The sequence below is a fragment of the Corvus cornix genome, chromosome 4 (genome assembly GCF_000738735.6).
Source record: "Corvus cornix cornix isolate S_Up_H32 chromosome 4, ASM73873v5, whole genome shotgun sequence".
In the NCBI taxonomy this organism is placed as follows: Eukaryota; Metazoa; Chordata; class Aves; order Passeriformes; family Corvidae; genus Corvus; species Corvus cornix.
In genome coordinates this window covers 55,867,661-55,889,573 of record NC_046334.1, presented here as the reverse complement: position 1 = coordinate 55,889,573, position 21,913 = coordinate 55,867,661, and the positions used below count along the sequence as shown (strand labels likewise).

General features: G+C 38.4%; 1 protein-coding gene across 2 annotated transcripts in view; it reads right to left on the bottom strand.

Moving 5' to 3' along the window:
• Positions 1 to 17,764, bottom strand: part of ADGRA3 (adhesion G protein-coupled receptor A3) — a 61,100-nt gene extending 43,336 nt beyond the window's left edge. The window contains exons 1-2 of one of the 2 annotated variants that reach the window (XM_039550804.1): positions 17,499 to 17,764; positions 2,982 to 3,053 (exon numbers count right to left, since the gene is read on the bottom strand). In XM_039550804.1, the coding sequence (XP_039406738.1) occupies positions 2,982 to 3,053; positions 17,499 to 17,764 (338 nt within the window). Of the gene's footprint in view, positions 1 to 2,981; positions 3,054 to 3,992; positions 4,113 to 17,498 lie in introns of those variants that run through there. The other variant, XM_010401841.4, reaches the window with a different exon arrangement.
• Between the last annotated feature and the right edge of the window lie 4,149 nt (positions 17,765 to 21,913).

Below are 21,913 nucleotides of genomic sequence, written 5' to 3'. Positions count from 1 at the left end.
AGGTGCACCTCACCAGGGCTGAGTGCTGGCAATGTTTAAGGCAGGGTACTATTGGCCCTCTTGGCCACAAGGGCACCACTGGCTCTCTTGGCCACAAGGGCACTGCTGGCTCATGGACACTTGGTGCCCACCAGGAGCCCCAGGTCCTTCTCTACAGAGCTGCTCTCCAGCAGGTCAGCCCCCAGCCTGTGCTGGTATGTGGGGTTACTCTTCCCCTGGTGCAGGATCCTCTGCACTTGTCTTTGTTGAATTTTAAATTAATATCAAAACATAATGGAGATTAAAATACTTAGCATCTTTTTGTACAGACACTTTTATTACCACTTAAGACAGTTAAGATTACTCTTACTTGCATACTTTTTTCCTGTAAGAGTAGATGTAGACATAGCATAGTCATTTTCTACCATAATTAACAAACATTTTACCCTCCAGTAAAATAAAACTTTTATTTTCGTAAATTTATCACCTTCTTTAGAAAATACTGCATTAACAAATTCAAATTATCATAAATTAACATATCTGTAAATAATTAATTACTTATTAAAACTATTATTTATCACTGTTTTATTTGTTGCTTGTATGCCCCAAAACTATATCCCTTTTCAACAGTAACAGAGAAGAATTATCAGATGGGGATGAGGTCAAGTGACAACATGTTTGAGTAAAATGATAATCTAAAGTGCAACAAGTTGCCAGCTGCAGATACCATGTCCCCAAGTTTACAGGAAAAATTATTAAAATGATAGAAACCATCTAAAAATATCTACATTTTCATTAAATTTTTAAATAACTGAACAGGATAAAAAAGTTTAGTATGTTAACAGATGAATTATAAAGTTGTCAGTGTTGATTAAAATTCAATCAATTATTATGCAGATACACATTCCTGACATATTCATCTGATTTATTGTTCTAAAGGCTTTATTTAAATATATCAATACATACATAAACTCTACCTGAAAACCACTAAGAAGAAATGGCAAATATTTTTGCTATCAGATATAACATTACAAGGAATGAACAAACAAGCATGAAATGCATATAGAATCTCTCTCCTAGTAAGCAGTAAAATGACAATGATACTGTCTGAATTAACTGTTTAAATAATGACAATTTATTTCTGTTATCTCCACTTAATCTCTTAAATTAAATGTGGGGAAAGGAACTTATCTACACTCATAAGGAAACAAGGGGAAGCATGAATAGTAAGAAAAAATAAAATAAGCAAAAAATGTCAAAAAAGTGCAATATTCAAAGCATGCAAGTTATCACAATGAACATTAAGGAAAATAATTTGAAACTACTTAACATAATGTGAATGTTTAAAATAGTTACTGTGACTTTCGACTGTTTTTCCTTTTACTATTGATTATCTATTTAAGTTTGAAAAATTATTTTCATTACAATAGCAGTTTCTGTCCAAGGTCAGAAAAGCATTTAAAGAAGAAAAATTTACTTTTACTATGGTTAAATATCTATGGCTTTTAAACAAGTCTTGCATGTATGAAAGGAAAAAAGAAGAAAATATTATCATTAATAATTACTGTAGCACACTAGCTATCCCTCCACTTATAATGAAGACACCTGGCCATTATTAAATGTTTGTTGATGCATTAACTCCTACAACAGCGCACAATAAGGAGTGTTCTCACTCTGATGAGACTACCATACCCTCTAAAACACTGCTACCCCAGCTCACGTTAAATGTTCCAAACATGATGCCAGCCTTTCTGCCTTCTTTTCCTTTTCATGAAAGAAGATATTAAAATAACCTAAAAAACCCTTACAAAGGACAGGAGTTAAATGGAAGAAAGCTGCATTCTTTTGACTTTAAAGAAAATTAGGATTTGGATTCATGGAGAAAACTTAAATCATTATCTCAAACTAACTAGAGTTTCAAGTATTTCCTGTCTGAAAATGTAATGAGTTTCAAAAAATAACAGCTGTCAGCAGATGCCTTTATTACCTAAGCAAATGGCATCACTGCTGATAACCTTGCTTCTTTGGCACAGCAGCTTCCTTCTACAATAAAGCTCATCTGCCAGTGAAAAGACACTTTCTTCTGGTATGTGGGAAAGGGAATGGTAGAAGTGTTTGAATTTATTTAGGTCAGGTGACTGGGATTGGAGCCTCTGAGTTTTAGAGGAAGAATAAAATACTTTTAATCCCCTGAAGCCAAAAGCCATTTGGAACTCTTCCTAGATGCTGTGAGATGATTATGAAACTGGCTACTTTCCCAGTCAAATGGCCTAGAAAAATCCTTATCTCTAAAGTTTATGCTTGCTACCAGGTAGATCAACCTGCCAATCCTGACCTCCTACCAGCTGGAAAAAAGCTGACTGTAACAGAAGCTACAATGCTGCTTCTTATCCCATAGGCAATGTATCATCTGCAAGGGGAAGTGAAAACAGGAAGCAAAAAATATCCAAAAAGTTGCTCCCATCAGACTCACTCCCACCCTCTGTACATTTGGCATATACTGAAGTTGTGAAGTAAGCAGCAAAACCTTTTAAATAAATGTCAACAATAAATCTATAATAAATCCACTCTCTCTTAGAGGCTCTAATACACTTGCTTCCCCTGCAAATATACATTGCAACAGTTCAACAAAGGGTTTGACACTTCCTAAGAAATTAAAGAAGTAATTTTCTTTACAATGTAAGTGTTTGCATAATGAAACAACCAACAAAGCAAATCCGTCCATTATAGCATTCTAGTGAACTTCCCACTGAAACTGCCCTCTCACCTGCAGGTGAGATTATCCCTTTTTTGCTGTTACATGCCATTCATATTAATGAGCAATTCATTCATTCATATTAAGAGAACACTTCACTATGTTAACTCTTCAATCACAAAAAAACCCATCAAAATAAAGAACACATCTCTTATTTAAGACATTCTGTTCTCACAATTATTAATGAAACATAAACAGTATATCACTTAATTTTTAAACTGAAAATAGCTTTTTAAGAAGTACTTACAATCTTTCAAGAAGGTGTAATCCAGAGAAGGAACCATTCTTCAACTCTGTTATTTTATTGTTACTCAAAATCCTGTAAACAAAACCAGTCAAGAACAATGTATTATAGGTTTGGCAACAAAATATTTCACTGCAACTTACACTTCTTCTGTAACTTATTTTGTTTAACAGCCTGTGTTGATGTTGATCAAACTACAATGCTGACTGAGCTCATTGTCTTGAGGTGTATACAACAGCACTGCTTAAACACTATGAAGGAGAAAAAGAAGATTTTCTATGTCATCTGTTTTAAGTACCATGCAAGCTTACATATATAACATCTGAGAGGAAGCATACCTATCCAGGATTATCCTAGTAAGACCCCAGAATTGGTGTAGTAGAAATGAAGTATTAAAGAACCAATCAGTACATTCAAAATTCTTGTCTTCTGTACCTATTTTGGTTTTCCAAACCAAGCAGCATATTGCCTGCTTCCCATTTCCTCTGCTCTCATTTTCAGTCACACACACACACTTCTCCCAGACTGTACCACCTTTCCCAGCCATCCTTCACACATTCATCCTACTCCTCAATGCAGTCTTTTTGAAACATTTGCAAATAAGCTCAGCAAACACTCATCTATCCTTTCTTTTCTTAAAGGACAACACAACCACAAATTTCCTCTTCCATTGAAATAACTGGATCAGGCCCATCTTGTCAAGCACAGATCACAGCAGATGCTAATTATCCTCAAGGTAGGAAATTCTTTGCACAGCTGGGTATTTCCTTACTTAGAAGGACCCGCTTTCTACACACTACATAGCTCTGTTGGACAAAAAAAAAAAAGCCGATTTTCCTTTCGAATCATGTCAAATTTTGGCAACTGCAACACTCCTTACAAAAGGCTTCGCAGTACAACACCCCATTCCAAAAAAAATGCCTCATCTCACTCGTTTTGAAAACACCTCCTGCCAGCTTTATTTAATGTTCCCCACTTCTAAACAGTGAAACACTTAGTAATCAATCCACTTACCCTCTTTTTACCATGTGCAATCATATACAAAACTAGATGTCTCTTTGCAGATGTAAAATCCATGTTTTACTTAATTATTCTTTACACAAAAGCCATTTGTGCCACCTTAATAATTTTTGAGTTCTTTCCAGCTTTATTACACTAAAAAAAAAAAGTGAGGTAAGACCACCAGAACTGAAATAGTACTTGACACGCAGACAAGTCACAAATCTACAGACTAGAATAATGATGTTCTGTTTCTACCATTTCCGTAGCAATTTCTAAGATATGATCTGCCTTCATCACTTGTGCTAAGAATCTAAGATTTCTGGTCAGCTCAATGCCCATCATCTTATATAAGACAGGAGTGTTTTCGTCCTCAATACATTCTTCATTTTTTTACAATGTGCTGTTGCTGCCATTTTATTGCCCAATTACTTTCACAAACTTCTTCCAAAATTCTTCACTTTATCCTCATCCTTATTACACCAATCAACTCACCCAACTATATCAACCCCTTACTCACACTGTTTTACAGGTCATTAAAAAATAAGTTGTGCATTACAGGTCTCTATGACTCCACCGAGAAGGATAACCATTTACTTCCACACCCTCTTCTTATCCTTTAGCAAGTCAGCTGCTGATCTGATGATCCTCGATTTAAGACTGATATACTCTTTTCATTAAATGCCTTTGGCAAGGGACAGACACACCTTTTAGAAAGGCATGTCTCATTATAACAGCTGGATCAACCTTGCAAATATTTTGCTGATTCTGAAGAACTCCAAAGGACTGCAGGGAAGAGCTTCTCATTACAGAAGACGTAAATTTTCCATGGTACCTTTATCCAGGTATCCAATACATTTATTATAAACTCTACCGATTTGTTCAACACAAACATCAGACTTGGAACTATGCAGATGGTGGTGCACTTATAAAAATGTGCATTTGTTACCATCCAGTCCTCAAAAATCAAGTTCATTCTAAGCAAGACTTCAGACATTTTATCCCTGAGTTCTTCTAAAAGCTCTTCAGTCACACCATCTTGTCCTGGAAATTTATTCCCTCTGTCACATTGTTCCACAACTTCTGCTACAGTCACTTCAATTTCAGACAGGTCCTTCATCAAATGCATCCTTCATATCCAACATGTCCCTGCACTTCTTCACTTACACCAATTACATCTTCAGGCTGGATAACTACTTCTGCACTTAAGAGTGCCACTATGAGATTTCTTCTCAGTCCACTACATCTTTCAGATGTCCTTTACAACAGCCATAAACCAAATACACACACATCCCCCTCTTTCCTCCAGTGCACAAAATTTACTATATAATGACAAGGATTAATACTTCAAAACACACAATCAATAAGATAAAACTAAAATACAGAAATAGCAATCTATGAAAACAGCACCATTTTGACACAACTCTGTATTACATTACGTAGTTTTCTTCTCCAGGTTTCTCAAAGACTGCCTCAAGTCTCTGAATTTTAGACAAATACAGAGTAGGTATTTTTTGTGTAAAAGTTCTGGCTTTGACTCAATCTCTTTCATCTCATATAGAGTGAGTCAAGACACCTGAACAAACTAAAAATCCTTCCATTTCCAGCCTGATGGTAGGAAGGTTTGAAAATTCTTGAAGTTAACCTTAAATCATTCAACAAAGGTAACAAGTCCTGATTCCTTCTTCTCACCTTCCAATCATATTATGTATTTCTGCAGCTCATCTCAAGTCATCCCTGGTGCCCCCTGCTCTACAAGCAGCAAACGTTAAACTACACATTTGCCCAGGGCATCTCCCAGGAGATTAATTTTTACGTCAACTACACAAGTGTGATCAATATAATATACTAGACAGTCAGATAATACCAGGTGAAGACTGATCATAAGAATGGTGGAAAGGAAGAAGGGGAAAAACATACTTTAAAGTATACTGAGAAATTGCTATTTTATTGCTATAATGCCTGTAACATCTACTAGAGTGTCAGCTAATAGCATTTGCTCTTGTGAGAATATAGCTCTGTAGTCCAACACATTAAGCTACCTCACAGGAAGAAAATAAGGAAAATTGTCCCTTGCCTGCAGCTGTGATAACCTAGATGAACAAATGAAACAGTGCTGTTTTTTAAAAACAGACACAGAAACCAAGGAAGCCTGGGTAGTCTTAAAAAATGTACATGTATTTCAAGGAATCTTCCCATCAAGAATGGCACGACATTTAACAGAAAACCAGTATACACATTTGCGAGAGTGCGAGTTTAGTGGTAATAATAATAATTACCATCTAAAAATTGGAATGCCCACAAAACTAGTAAATTTAACCTGAAGCATTAAAATTATACATCCTAAAGTCTTTGAAACTACTTCCATTTCTACTCAAAGAGAAAAAGTTTACAACCTAAACAGTAAGTATTATTTGTAAAAATGGTAGGTACCAGATACATCCAGTAAACCAAATAAAGAATACCTTTATTTCAACATCCTTCCTGGTTTCAGAAACGTATGCATGAAGAAGAATAGCAATAATATATAAAGAATTAAATGAAGGAGCTTATAAAAATCATTAATAGTTAATGCAAACTGAACATAAGACATAACAGCAGCAGCAAGAAAAAAATTTCAGACCAATTCCAGACTTCTGGAGAAATTAAGGAAAAAAACCACATGAGGCTCACAAGGGAATGTTGATCTAAGTCAACACAAGCAAGCAAGCAAGCAAATTACAATCTTTGGTAGCACAGAAATTAATGTGTATCTTAGTTACAATTTACTTCATCTTCATATTTACTGGTTTACCTGTATTTCTTCCAGAAAAAGAAGTTATTCAAAATGGAGACTGAACCACTTCAAAAGTAGCTATAACTGACTGAACTAAATATAAACTAAATAAAATAACAGTTCTGTAAGAAAAAAAAAAATTAGTTTTCTGACATCACCTATAAAATAACAGGCCTAAAGTAGATGCCTTTGAATATCTGGGTACAAGGTAAATTTCTCTCTTGAGCGTGATTTACAAATTACAGTCAGACTGATTTAGTATTTTCTCTGCAGAGGCTGTTAGTTGCTCAACCATAAAAGTTTAGTACAATAAATGATAGATTTTACAACACTCCATATAATCTAAAACACTTAATCACACAAAAATGTTGTCTAATCTTAAAAAAATGCAGTTAAAACTTGCTATTAATATATAGTCTGTACATTATTTGAACTATTAAGAGATGTGGCACAAGAAGACAAAACACGATAAAGCATTCACCTCGAAGTAGATGTTTTATAGTCACTTTCACAGTTTCTGTGCATTAATGCACAATGAAATGATGGACTATTATGTACCACTTAGAGGATATTATTTGTGATCAATAATATCTCCAAGTTACTAGTTTAAGACCATAATTTTTCTAAAGAGACAATTCTGAAAATATGCTAACTTTTCCATCATTAAGAAGTCTAAAAAGAAAACAGTAGAGAGCTACCATTGAGATGAGAGCTCTACTCATCCCCATCTTGTTCAACTCTTTAACAAATGACTTTGAAACATAAATGATGTCACTGAAGATTTCATGAAGGGGTTTCCATAGCCTGATGTTATTGTTACTCCATATTTCTTATGAGCTACACAAGAGATTTTTATTTTCTTTTCTTTTAAATGATCAACAACACCTGCTTGGAAGAAATGCACTTTGCTTGAGAAACACCTACATACCAGAAAATAAAATGTGGAACACAGGCAATGTTAGTTCCTGTGTTAAAAAAACATGGCCACGGGAATTAACACAAAAAACTTGGAAGAAGACGCAGCTGAAAAGTAGGTTCTAGAAAGAATTACGGTCTCAAGTCACCTTACAACAAAGCATTTCCCTCTTCCTCTGACTGAGCAGAAGAGCTGTAGAGAGACAAAGAGGTGATCTGAAACAATGTACCTCCAGAAAAAAAAAAGTACCAACCCCCTCAAACTCTCCCTGGCTTTTTACCTATTCCAAGAACATTGCTGAAATGTTTCTTTGTCAAATATAGCTTGGATCAGAAAGCCCATTTTCCATTTTGCTCCATAAACTAGCAGAAGACTTTGGCAAAACTGAAAAGAAACTCAACTGTGACTCTTAACTTATGGGCGAGATCCTTTAGCTGTAGATGCCCAGCATGCAAAATATATATGCAGTCAAACCCAGTCTGTCCTTTGTACTATGAAGAATTTTAGCAATAGATACTAAAGATGATGTACTAACTTTTCTTTCTCATACAGAGTGGGGAAAAAAAACATAGCTGGATCATTTTTTACCATTAGAATGAGGTAATAAGCACTAAGTGGAAAAAATTTTGTTCTGTGAAACAATTTTGGCTTGCCAGCTATAAAACAACCACTGCTAAGACAGCAGTCAACTAGACAGGAATTTAGAATGCATCTCCTAACATCACAAATGAATCCTAATCCAGAGGATATCATTAAAACACACACACATCCATTAACACTATTACCGAATCGTGAAAACGGCCACCAAGAAGCCTGCATGAAGGCTGGGAGACTGTGTAACTGTTAGCTGAATGCTGAAGTAGCTTCCAAAAGACATTTTAAAAGACTCAAATGGAGAGCCAGGAAACAGATAATAAATCATATCAATTCATGATGACTGCATACCCTAAGGACTGGGAAAGTGGCCACCAGCAAAAGTCAGATTAAAATAACCATCTGCGAACAACCAAGAAAAATGCTTTCTGCTGAAAGTTGTGAACATGCAAAAAGAAACACATTCTTCAAAGTTTATCTTGTAGAAACTGTGATTTAACAAGGATATAAACCCAGTGTTTTTCAACAGTTAATATTTTGCCTTCTAGTGAGTTACTGGTGTCAAAGGGAAAGAAACCCAGTAATAGACTGAACAGAACACAAACAATATTTGCTTAAAAATAACTCTAAAATGAAAGCACTCCACAAGCTTTATTCAGAGAAAGAACTATGAATCATTCCAAAACTCTAATGAAAGGAGACAAGTATTTTCCAATTCAACAAAAATATTATAACTGAGGAAGCTTAGCAATGAAACATTTGCAAAATAAAGTTTGCAACAGATAAAAGTTTTCCTGCGATATTTCATTATTATGCATATTAAACAATATTAAAATTGTAAACTAAACCACTCAGAAGTAATGAAATTACAGAATTAAAACTGTATCTATTTATGCTGCTCCATTTTTTAACTGGTAATGTGCTAAATTCATATAATCTAATGAGGAATCTTTATTTTTCCTACACAATCCCTGGATCATTCAAGCAGCAATGCTCACTATGCACTGCCATTAAAGAATATTTTTCTTGATATTCAGTATGTGACAACATGCTTTATTTATTGCTTTTCATTAAAAACATTCTGTTCTTAAGGAGAGAAATTATTTCTAGTGAAACACAGTGCCAGTCACTAGAGCAACTCAGCAAGTTTTCTATGTAAAAGTACTGAATAAAAATCATCTTAGAAAAGGACAGAACTGAGGGGCAAAATAGCATGCAAGAATGAGTAGCAATGTTGCTGAAAATCATACTACTTTCAGAAGACAGTCTTGTGAAATTACAAAATTACCAACCAAACCTTTCTTTCTTTCTTGTACTTATCCCAGGTTCAAAAGCCGACCAAGAAGAAAATTCAGAGGACACAACTTCACCCGATTTCTTCCAACACTAACTCCATGTTGCCATTTCTAAAGCCAATAAAAAGCACTGGAAGGCTAACCCTTGTGACCACTGCATTCTAGGAAGCTTCCTCCAAGTTCTCTGCCCCCTGCTTCTATCTGTAGCATCTGCATTATTTTAAGATATTATGATCAACTTCTGTAATAACTGCCCTGTTTTACTACCTTCTGCTCCCTCCTGGGTTTCCCACTTAGTCACCAGATGTACACTTCTTAGGATTCCCCCAGCTTGCAGTTCAGTGCAAGTTTACCTGACCCCAAAAACCTCCATACATACATGCAAGAGAGTAACTTGCTTCACACAGAAGACTGCACATGGATGTCTTGCCAGCCACTCCTAACTTTAGCTGCCACAACAGATAAATTAATGAATTCTCTGTGTCATCACAGTAGTACTAACTGGAGCACAGACTGTCACACCCAGTCTCACATGTATTCACACTTCCTATCAGGTGTACCTGCTCTCTAGAAAGTGCTTTGCCTACACACGTTAACAAGCACTTCCTGTCAACTGCTGGCACACAAGGATACATTCACAAAAATTTATATCCTAATCCTACAGAACTAAACAGGTTTTGGATAGCTTAGCTCCCTGAACTGACTAGGCATGGAGCCAGACAAATGCTAGTACTGCAGCCAGGGAGGGGGGGAGAAAAAAACCCACAAACATCCACACAGTGAGACACTGGGAGGGGAAGGTATGAACACACCAGCTCCAGTTTAGGCTACAGTTTTACAGATAGATGGATACTGATCCAACATTCCCCACTCAGAGGGTGAGATCTTCTCTCCTCAGCCCTAGCATGTCATCATCCCTATGTCAGAAGCAGGAAGAAAGGGTTGAAGGGGATCTCCAGCACACAGCTGTAAGGTCAGGTCACCGCAATCCACAGAAACACCAATGAGCCCATCAACACACAAATTTGAGAACTGCTTTAAATTCCTCTTAACACCAGAGGCTGTTATCCTAAAATAACAGCTTGAAATATTGGAATAAGTTGTCTGGAATATCAGATAGGACACTTCTAGAAATCTAAGCGTAACTTGCAAAAACTCTGCCCGGTACTAAGTTTCAAGGTAAAACACACTCTGTAACAACATGGGCAAACTAATAAGAAGTCCTTGTATCTGACAGAAATAGCTCAGGTGGAAACAGCGCATCATGAGGATGTTACACCACTACCATTCCTTATACGACCCATCTTTTCTTACTGGCATACAGACACTAATCCTGTCTTTAGTGATTTTGGAGGTAGTTGCTGAATTTCCAAGAATCTTGCTCATCTCATATCAAGCCAGTTTACACTCAGCCTTCAGTACCATATTTGGTCTGCCTTCATTCCCTCTTAAGTTTTCTGATCTCCCAACTCCGTAACTGACATATCCATTCAAAAAAACTCAAACTTCATCCCAACTCCCAGCAACAGCTTCTGCCTCTTAATCCAATCTTCCTGCCTTTATTCACTTTGTACCCAGACTCTAACTTCCCTCCTCCTACCTCAAAGCACCTTCTTCTCCCTAGATTGAACTGATGTAGCAGATGGCACAGACTGTACTCTTACACAAAGCACCTGAAGACAGCACAGCCCTCAGCCACCTGGAGTCTGGATGAATCCTAGAACACACTGTCCAGTGCAGACAGAACTGTGGAATTAAAGTGCCTATTTCTTAAACATCTTTAATCAATCTGCATTTATTATGTTTGGGTTTTTTCCCCCAAAAGAAGCTCTTAGTTGGTCTGTCTTACCAAAAAGGTCAGCTTCCTACTCCGAAGGGACAACTCAGCGGCCCACCCAAAACTGGCAGACCAGCTTGGATCACACACGCAACCAAAGCAGGGCTGCTCCTTGCGGACCTAAAAGCTCTGCACTGCAGTGCACTAGCATCCCACTCACTCCAGGGCAGCACTGCACCACTGCACATAGCCTGCGGCAGTGCACAAGGAGAAGCCACAACACAGTGAGCCACATAAACAGTAATTAATGGATATAATCTCTAGCACTTTAAGAGCAACAAGACATTGCAGTTTTCACTGCTAAACACTCAGTAAATACAAGGTGAAAATAAAATTCTCACCTATTTACTATGTAAAGACTAGAGACATATAACAGATTATATAGGATTTTCAAAATCAGAATTTAAAATTCACTGTTAATCTCACTACAGAAAGCAAAACTCATGAAAACATACTTTATGTGACATTTTTAAATTTAAAACAGTTTATTATCACTGATGAAAATAAATGCTCAACTGTTTTTAATCTTTATGGATTACAAATAGTACAAAAATGCATTTAAACTGAGTAGAACTCAAAAATTATAGACTGTAATGGTAAAGATAGACTATATAAGGCAGTAATGACAAATCCATGAACCTGCAACATATCTGGCCCATGCAAAGTACATATGGGAACCATTAAATTCTGAAAAACCTAAACTTGCAGCTCCATAGTTGTTTTAAATTACAAAAATAACCTCTGAAACATGAGCAAACTGCAAGCAATGAGACATAAGAAGTTATTAGTTCTTCATCACTGCAGCACAAATTCTAGTTTAATTTTTTTACTCTTGGCATTAAATAAAAATAAAAATTCTAGTATTTTGCAGTTCTGAAGCAAACCCAGGAATACTACTGATCAATAAAAGACAACAATAAAATAAAAAAGTATTAATTGTGAAGATTAAGACATCTTCCTGAGGCTAGATATAGCATAAGACATTCAACATTTAATAGTCACTTTAGGGTTAATTGAAGGGCTAATGAACACATGAAGAGCATTGCTTATATGCGTATCTTCTTAGGAACAAAGGTATTGGGCAATTTTGCATTAATATGGTAGCTCTGAGAACTAAAAAAAAAAAAAAAAAAAGTTTCCACTACAAAAATTTGTATTTGCTCTCCAGAATTTTGCAGCACTTAGCTCTGTCCTTCTCTGCTATTTTCAACTTGACAGTAACCAATACATAGCTCTAATGCAAAACCTGAGCCCCAGGCTTGTAACAACTGCTACAGTTGTATCGTTGTATCTACGGTACAGAAGCCATATTTCTAGTTCTCTCATGTATTTAATCACAAGTACAGTAATCTTATTGTGAAAGGCACATAAAAGAACTTAAAAATGCTTATTTAGAAAAGTTTTTTTTTTTAATTAAAAAGAAGTATGAATCAATACAATAATTGAATGCAATATTGAATGAAGACTATTGCCAGTTACAAAACCACCATGTATGTTAAAGTCATTACTGCAACACTTCATGAAATAGGAAAACACTATTCAATCTTGTCAGTGTATCCCAGTGGACACATATAAACCATGTAACATGATGTCTTCCAAAGCTGAATAGTTTTTCAGATAGAACTAAATATTGAAATTTAGAAGAGAACACTGTTCATACTGCGATGTCAGAATTTTCTTGCAATACTCAAATACATACAAAAGTGTACACAGTAAGAGAATACTGTATGTACTCAATATCCTATAACAAGCTCTCAGCAATGAATCCATGTTGGAAAAGTACATACAGAAAGGCACAAAACTGGTTATCTTCTCAACAAAATCTGCTAAAAGTATAGAACACAAGTCCATCAGTAAATGACACACTCTATTAGATTTTCAGGAGTCAGATGTCACTGATAAAAAGGCATGTACATGTACTTGTGAATTACTACACTGTGGCTATAGTTCTCAAGTACTAGCTCTGTACTGCCTTGTGTTCATATGTAAAATGCATTTTGCATAGCCTGTGTATCCACTGGTCAAAGAAATTTTTAAGTTTTAATGGGGATTATTAGCACTTTGTACCTTCAAAAATGTTATCACTGCCTAAATTATTAGTACTGATCACTTAAACAGTCTAAAATTGACTATTCAAAAAAAAAAACACCAACCCACCAAAAAAAAACCCAACCAAACAAAAAACTGCCAAACCAATAGCCACCAAGAGTACCATCAAGTTAGTAAACAGAAATGCACTGTAAAAGAGGCAAACTTCCAGCGAGGACATTTACATTACACACGACTCAGATAATTACAACATAACTGCACATTGCTATACAAGTGGCTTCTTACAATATGAGTGACATTTTGCTTTGAAACTTTTGAAATTTTAAATTTGTGTCATAAATGGAAAAATTGCACAGATATCTGGAAGTCCAAGTAAGTATACCTTAGAGCTGCTTAATGGATGTAGTTTGATATGATTTTATTTAGAGCTGGACAAAAACTGTAACATTTTAAGATGTTTCCTAACAGCAATCCAGTTAAGCACATCTTTGAAAAGCACTGAACATAAATCCAGGCAAATGCTCTGGCTTGTAAATCCTAACACTTTTTTAAGTGCAAACAGTGGTACTCCTATGCTCCTATTAGGATATGCGCTTAAGCAGAGATGTTTGCAGAGCAGTAAGCCTCCTGATTCAGAAATGCAGTTCTTTACTGAATATATATGCTTTTCCTTTGCTTATTCAGATTCTTGTTCCAATAACATATGTAACAGGTAAATAGTATTCTCAACAAATAATAAGCTTCATGGGCTTGCCTTCAGTGGACTTACACATTCTCTTCAAAACACAAAGCAATGGCTAATAGCCAACAAGTTCAAACAAGTATCCACCACCATCATTTGAGTTTGCATCAAGAAATGCAACAGCAACAGACATTTTATCTCAGACTTCTATTACAGTGCATTCCTTATTTAAATTTGCATCATGGCAATGGCTTCAGTATCTACTGAAATAAAGAGCATGGCAGACAAGCCACAGTTACATTCAGCCTATTTTGGTATCTTCAAACCAAAAGCATCTCATCTGGCTACTTAACCTACAAAGGTCAAAGCCATCTATGGTGTTCATGTAGATACACCTTTCATTTGCACCCAAACCAGCTGTTATTATATGATGCTAGGAAAAAAGTCACTTCCTTAGCTATAAATGAACTTGAATTCACCTTGGAATTTGACTTAAGTGCCCCATAAAGCAACAGCTAGTTCTACCTCGATTGTAAAGGAAAACCAATTTACAGTACTGCCAGAAATCCTAAACCTTAACTCTCCCATAAACATGTCTCCATACTTTAATACTCCTCTTCCCGTGTCTGCTTTTTTCCCTCAATCATGAAACAAACTTACTGTATCTCTTATCAATTGAAATCAAGTTAGGATTTTTTTTTCTGAATTGCAACTGAAGAATCTCACCACACTGACCTAAATTAGTGGGACAATAACATGTTTTGTGGCAAACACAGCCCAAGGCATTTCGCAAATTAAGTGACCTTGCCCAACTTATATCATCATTAACCACTAACTACAATGGTGTGCAAGAATGAAGGAACCTGGCCAGCATCCTCAGATGCTACTCGCTTATACTAAATTCCACTATTTCTCTTATTTTCTCACTTTTTAGAGACTATTGTCCTCAAAAATATTTCACTGGGGAAAAAAAAAAGGTAAATGCTAAAGGCACAGTAGCTAATCAGCTGAAAATCTAAGAGGTTGCCCAGTAATAAGAATGAAATCAGTATTTCCAAAATGCATATAATCACTTCGTTTGCATCATTCCTAACTCATTCAAAAAACAAAAAGTTATATAAAACTATATAGGTCACTGTATTTAAAACTGGTTTGTGCAAAATAGAGTCAACATAAAAAAAAATTAACTGAATTAAAATGCAGCTGATATACACAACAGTGATCTATTTTCAGCTATATATCTCTGCAGTGATCCAATAATCCAAAAAGATCTAACAGAACTAGTACTTATCTCAATAGATGAATCCCACAAGAATCAAGATTCAAGACAACTCAGGGCAGTTTGTCTCGTATCAGACAACTATTCATCAAGTGCTGCAATTTCAAGTATCAGCTTGGGGAAAAAAATGTAATTTTTGGCAAAAGATTAGGTAACAATTAATCCAGGCACTACTAATCAACATGTTAGTGAAGTGGCATTTGGCAACAAACCCCACAGATCACCAACACTTTCTATCCAGATTAACATGGATTTGGTAAAAATAATAATAAAATAAAAAACAAACAAACAAAAAAAAAAAACCACCAAACCATAACAAACCAAAAACTCTCAGAGAAGGCAAAGTCACATCTCAAGACTCAACTTGAAAGATTCTGAACCCAAACACAACAGTTAGTGTCCACACTCTTGGAAAAAGCAGGTCATTAGTTTAATAATACTTGCCTTATATTCAAGCAAAATTTTAAAGTATATGTTCATTAAGTTGTATCAACACAGTTAAGATATTTGCTACAAATAACAATGAAAAAATGGCATTGTTTCTTGCTATGTCTATTAAAAAGTTCAAACCAGAAAAATAAATGTTTCAAAAGTTGTTATGAACTTCAAAGGCTGGTTAATTGAAAGCTACTAATTAGTGTATGTAGATATGCTCTAGATATTGAAGCAGTATGAAAATCAAGATGAAAGATGAACCGTTCTTCCAAATTCTTCTGTCACTGCAATGATGAACAAAGATCCACTCACAGCAAGGCTGCTGTGTTTGGTATCTGCTTGTCTTTCACAGCTATCAGAGCTGTGATTCAAGTTTTTTGAACCAAAAGAACCCCACAGTGAACTTCAGCATATCAACCATACTAACATCTACTTATATCAAAATTTTTAAGGATAATACCATACTTGTAACATTTAATCAGCTGCAAAGCATTTGAGGCTAACAAAGACTAAACATATTTGTTGATCAAACTACTGTCACTTCTACTTTATGCTTTGTTTCCTACTTCAGAAACTTCACATGGGAACATCTATAATCATTTCTCACAAGTCATTTAGAGATATTGTCTGAACCCTTGCAGACTTTCAAGCACAAGCAACTACTTTAGCCTTAATCAGCTCCCGTTTTTTGCTTTCCCTTTTCTCACAGGTCCGGGTCCGTGCATCTGCTGGGTTCACACCTAAGACTTCTGGAAGGAAGCCTTTCCTTGGTGTTTCAGTGCTGTCAGCATTCCCAAAAGCAGCAGATTGTTGTTCTCATGACAGTATATTCTGTACATTTTAAATGCCAGATTACTGGTAGATCTTTGAAATCTGTGATTTCCAGTTAAGTAGATAAATATCTTAAGCTACACCCCATATTTCAGTTCCTTTTCACTGACTTTCTTGCACACTACTTGGCTGCACTTGAGTCTTCCCAGGGTAGCACAGGTACAATAAGCCTCTCTGAAGAAGGGGCAAGGGTTCCACTTTTGGGACCATCCACTGACGAGATTCAGTGCTGAGGAAGATCTTGCCCATGCCAGGGGGATTTGACCTGCTGATCTTGAGAGCTCCCTTCCAATCCAAACTATTCTATGAACTTCTTTGCTAAAGTGACCCGGTAATGTCTCAGAAAGGAAAATAATTTGCAAAGCCTCTCTTTACATGTGCACACTTATGTCTAAGTAAGTGGCAACATATTTTTTACTTTAGATTAAGTTGCATATCCTGTTTGAAACTTGTTATTCAAATGGATAAGCAAGGACTGCCTCCACACAAAAACAGCACGCCTACTGAGGGATGAAGAAGGGAGAGCTGGGGATGCTGTTCCACGGGGTGGGCGGCGGTGCGGGGGGAGCTCCACGGGACGGTGCCGCTCCGCCGGTGAGTTACGCGACACTTCGCCCCCTTCTCAAATAACCATCCCGGGAAACTACCGGAAAACATGAAAAGCACATCCGCTCCCGGGGCTTTCTGCAGCAGTAGAGGGGAGTCACCTACGCTTCCACTCCCCCCCACCTCACCCCATTTTACCTCAGACCGGCGCTCCCACTCCCCCTCCGCCCCGTCCACGTCGCACCGAAGCTGCCCACCCCCCACGCGGGGACGGTACTCACAGGGTGACCGTCCGGTTGGGCAGCGCCTCGGGAGGCAGGACCTGAGCGAGCTCCAGGTTGCTACAAACCACCTTCACCTCCGCCGGGCCGCCGGCCGCCGCTTTGCCGGCGGTCTTGGGACGCCCGTCGTACTTACAGCCCGGGGGCAGCGCGGCACCGCCGCCGCCCAGCACCGCCAGCAGCAGGAGCGCGGGCAGGAGCCGCGCCGGGCGGCGACGGCGGCAGGGCGGCAGGCGGCAGAGAGCGCGGCGGCCCGGGGGCAGCATGGCGGAGCCGTGCAGGACGCTGCTCCGCTCCTCCCGGCGACGGACGGGCCGGGCGGGAGAGGCCGGAGGGAGGGAGCGAGGGAGGGGGCCACGGTCCGCCCTGGCCTAGCCCCACGGGGGCGGTGCCGCCGCCATGCGGTGCTGCGGGCGGGAGTCGCGGTGGCCGCGGCCGCCTTTGTGTGGCGCGGGTCGGGCCGAGCGCGGCAGCAGCAGCGCCGCCTCCCGCCGGGGCCGGACCCCGCGGCACCGAGCGCGCCCGCCGGGCCGCGGCCCCACTGCGCAAGCGCCGCCGTGGCCGCCGTGCCCCCCGCGCCTGCGCGGCGCCGGGCGGGGGCCGCGGCCGGGGGTGGCGCGCCGAGGGGGCGTCCGTGCTGCTGATTCCTGCATGGACGGAGCCTGTGGGCCCTTACTTGATGCACAGCTGGCGGGCTGTGTGACTCTCCGTGGGCCCTGTCTTCTTCGATAAAGCGCTTTGGTTTCCCTCTCGTCTGTTTTCATAACGTGTCGCTTGCCCTCCTGCTCCAGTTCCTTACTCGTGCAGGGGGGGACTGTTGCTGTTCATGCTCCATGGGGAAAAGATAATCCCCTGCCTGGGTGCTGAATGGCTTTCAAAATTCATAACGCCAAGTAAATAGTACTTACAAGACATTTTTTGTCAAATTTTCCCCGTAAAATGAGGTAACGAGTTATTCCCTTGGTAGCCATAAGTTATTTAAATATCATTCAAAAAAACCCGCAAAAACACACAAAATCCCACCTACCAACAATGAGTGTTTTTATGGCACGCTTGAAACTACTTTTTTGGGTGTAATTAGGTCATGTTTGCACATTTCTCTGCAGCCAGTACAGCCAGGCACAAACACTTTTGTGTCGATGATAGTTGAAATTCAATATGTTTTTTGCCTCTGGTAGGTGGAGGATAATAAAATAACTGTTACCTAACTCACAGTCAAATGTGGCAGGACCTATTTCAAAAATTTTAAGACAGATTTTGCAGAACTCATAGGAAGTTCTGGTAACTAACCAAGAACTCACAGTGCCCTATCCTTTGAGAAGAGAACTGGCAAATGGCACCCTGCAAACTACTTGCTATTACACAGAAATGCCATTTTAGATATTGACATGTAACAGCTGCCAAAATGAGTCTTACAAAATCTTTAACCTAAGATGTCCTTGAATAATGTTGAACACTTAGTCTGTGACTCAGTTTTAAATGTAACCTAAGGAAAGATACTGGCAAACCATTGGAATTGTGGATTGGAGCAAGATGAACAAGATTACATCACAATTGTTGTAATAACATCACAATCATCCTTTACTCATAGACTCTGTGTCCTCTTACAAATTAATATGAAACCTGTTCCAAGTACTGAAATTGTTGACTGGAGTGCAAAGAAGACACTGGTCCCTGAACTTTAATATGATGTTTGTCTGCCACTGAGTCACTCAACAGGACCAACCTGATCTGGGTGAGATGCGAGGCCACTATTACACTTGAACTAAATTAGGTCAAGACACAAAATGCAAAGTTGACAATGCCTTTTTGCTCTTACACTGCAGTTACACTAACTGTAAGAGAAGAGAGAGCTAATTACCATAAAATTCACCAGTGTTCAGATAATTCTTCCATTTTGGGCTCTGTTTTAAACAAATTCAAACTGCGGTGTTAATTTGCATTGTATCATGGAAGCTTATAATTTTTGATCTGGCACCAGGAGTTTTAAAGCTGGATTAACTATATCAAAACATGGCTCAAGATACTTTTTTCTCTCAGAAGTAGTGCTGGGTTAAACAGTTCTTCCCTTTTGCCACCTTCTTCCCAGAACCTTCACCTACATCAATAGTATGACCCCATTCTCTGCATAGCCCCATAGAGAGTTTGTGCTGGGTGATGGATCAGCATGGACATAGGGCGTAAAACTGCCTCTTCTGGCAGTGGGGGTTGTTTATGCCAGTTTAGACTATTGTTGCAACCAGAATTTGGTTTGGCATCACCACAGTTTCAGCATAACTAATCAAGATTGCACTTCAGTGCTACTGAAAGAAACGTTCTTGTGTTTTTCTGAAGATACTTGCTTCTCTACCTGTCTCGTGTTTGTGGCAGTTCATGTTTTGACCAGTTGTATCAGTGAGATGATCCACATGGTCACATAATCTACACATGATGATGATGGAAATGGTGAACTGTTGCTTCTGGTGTCTGTGATCACAGCCCATCGTAATTCTCCATTTTCCTAAAGTCCTGGAGAGACAAATTTCTTGCTACTGCTTTTCATCTTATTGTCATGTCCAATTCCTTTCCTTCTAATGTGTAGATTTGTGTGTTACTTGTGCTTGATGTTTCTGAGGTATTTGCTCTGTTCTTTCATCTCCGCTGAAACCACCCCTACTAAGATATCTAACTTTGGATGCCAGTTGCAACACTGCAATTTTGAATTATGCCTCTGTTTCAACTGCTGCTATGGAAACATACAAATCTTGCTCTCTGTTGATTTTTCTTCTTAGTTTTACTGCTTCTGCAGTGAATCTAATGCCACTGTTCCTCACCTGTTTTCAAAAAGTTTGAAGGCTTCAAGCAAAAGTCTCTTCTTGAAGGCTTATGCTTCTCCCCTCATCTTTCCTCTTTCATGCAAATTACTGCAGCTTCCATTCTGTGCCAAATATTTGAAAATTTATTTTCTTACGTTGACTCAGGAAAGCCCTTAATCCAAAACATATGTCCCACAGGAGTCCCTTAACAAATTTGATGTGTGGGTTTGGGGTTTTTTTGAACTGCAATATACCTTTGTCGAGTTTATTGGGTCACTACTTTTATTGTAGATGTACTGATCGAAGGATTTAAGAACAAAGCTACAGAGTATGTCTGCTTCAAAAACCAGAAAGTCCTGTTGCTCCTACCTTCCCAAAGCCCCTTTACCTTAAGCTTATATGCCCTCGCTCTTGCTCCACCTGCTGTAATTACCTGATTGTTCAATAAACCGATTCAACTCAACAACAAAGCTAACTTTTTTTTGTGTTTAGTTTTCTGCCAGGTTATTGAGTTGAGTCAACGCAGGAGAGGGTTAAAAGAATGTCAGAGCTAAAAAGAGGGGAGGGCACAAGGAAAGAGTGAAAATTCTCATCTGGGCAGCAAAGTAAGCCATCCTATGTAACTTCAAGAAAGACAAGGTTTGTAGGTGGAGGCAATGTCTTTTATTGTAATAGCTGATATAGATGCAAAGAAGGAAGCAAGTTGTTCCCAAAACCTACTGGCTATAGCTGGGGTTCACCTACTTTAAAATATCACTTCTTTCTGCAATTTTTGCTTGTTTTTCTGTACTGAAATATCTCCAAACTTTCTTTCCCTCAATCCCCTCATTCTCCACCAGTGTTGGTAATGCTGTTGGTGCTGGTGATGCTTTCTTTGCAGTGAACCACATAACTTGGAACTTTTTTGAATACTCTTTGCTTCCAGATTGCCAACAAGCTTATTTTGTCCTTTTCTGTGGTTTCCCTTCCCTTCGTAAAATTTGCCACTAGTACATTCACTTTAAATTACTTTTCAAAATTGAGTGTACTAATGGCAAATTTTATGAAGGGAAACCACAGAAATGGACAATTTTTCCTCCCTTCTTTCTAGTCTACTAATTACTAACTTTTTGTATCCAGTATATATAAGAAGAAGGATGTGGGAAAGGGGAAGGCAACTAAATTCTTATTGGTGTTTGTGTGTCAACAAAGGTAGCTTTGGCAGCATTTCAAGTTCTTCATTTGTCCTCAGGTCAGAGAGATAAATAGGAACTTTTACATTATGTCTGTCTTCCATTCTGCCTCTTCTCTTTGCTTACTCCTGTCCTTTTCTTTTATCATCCATCATTTTACATCCCTGCACATTTTCCTGGGCTATCATCACCTTCACTGAAATGGTGGTGTGAAGGAAATCCCCTAATTCTCCTCTCAAGGGACTCCCAGGCTACCTCTACCTTCCTGTCTTATGGGGTTTTTTTCTCACTGCCACATAGTTTTTTTACCAACCACTTTTCATGAATTGGGACATCATCAGTTATGTTTTGTTTACTACAGCAATTGTCAAGAAGGAGGAAACATTTGGTTGCCCTCAGCTATGTCTGCAGTACTGTGGTTATTTGATATTCCAAGTACAGGGAGGTG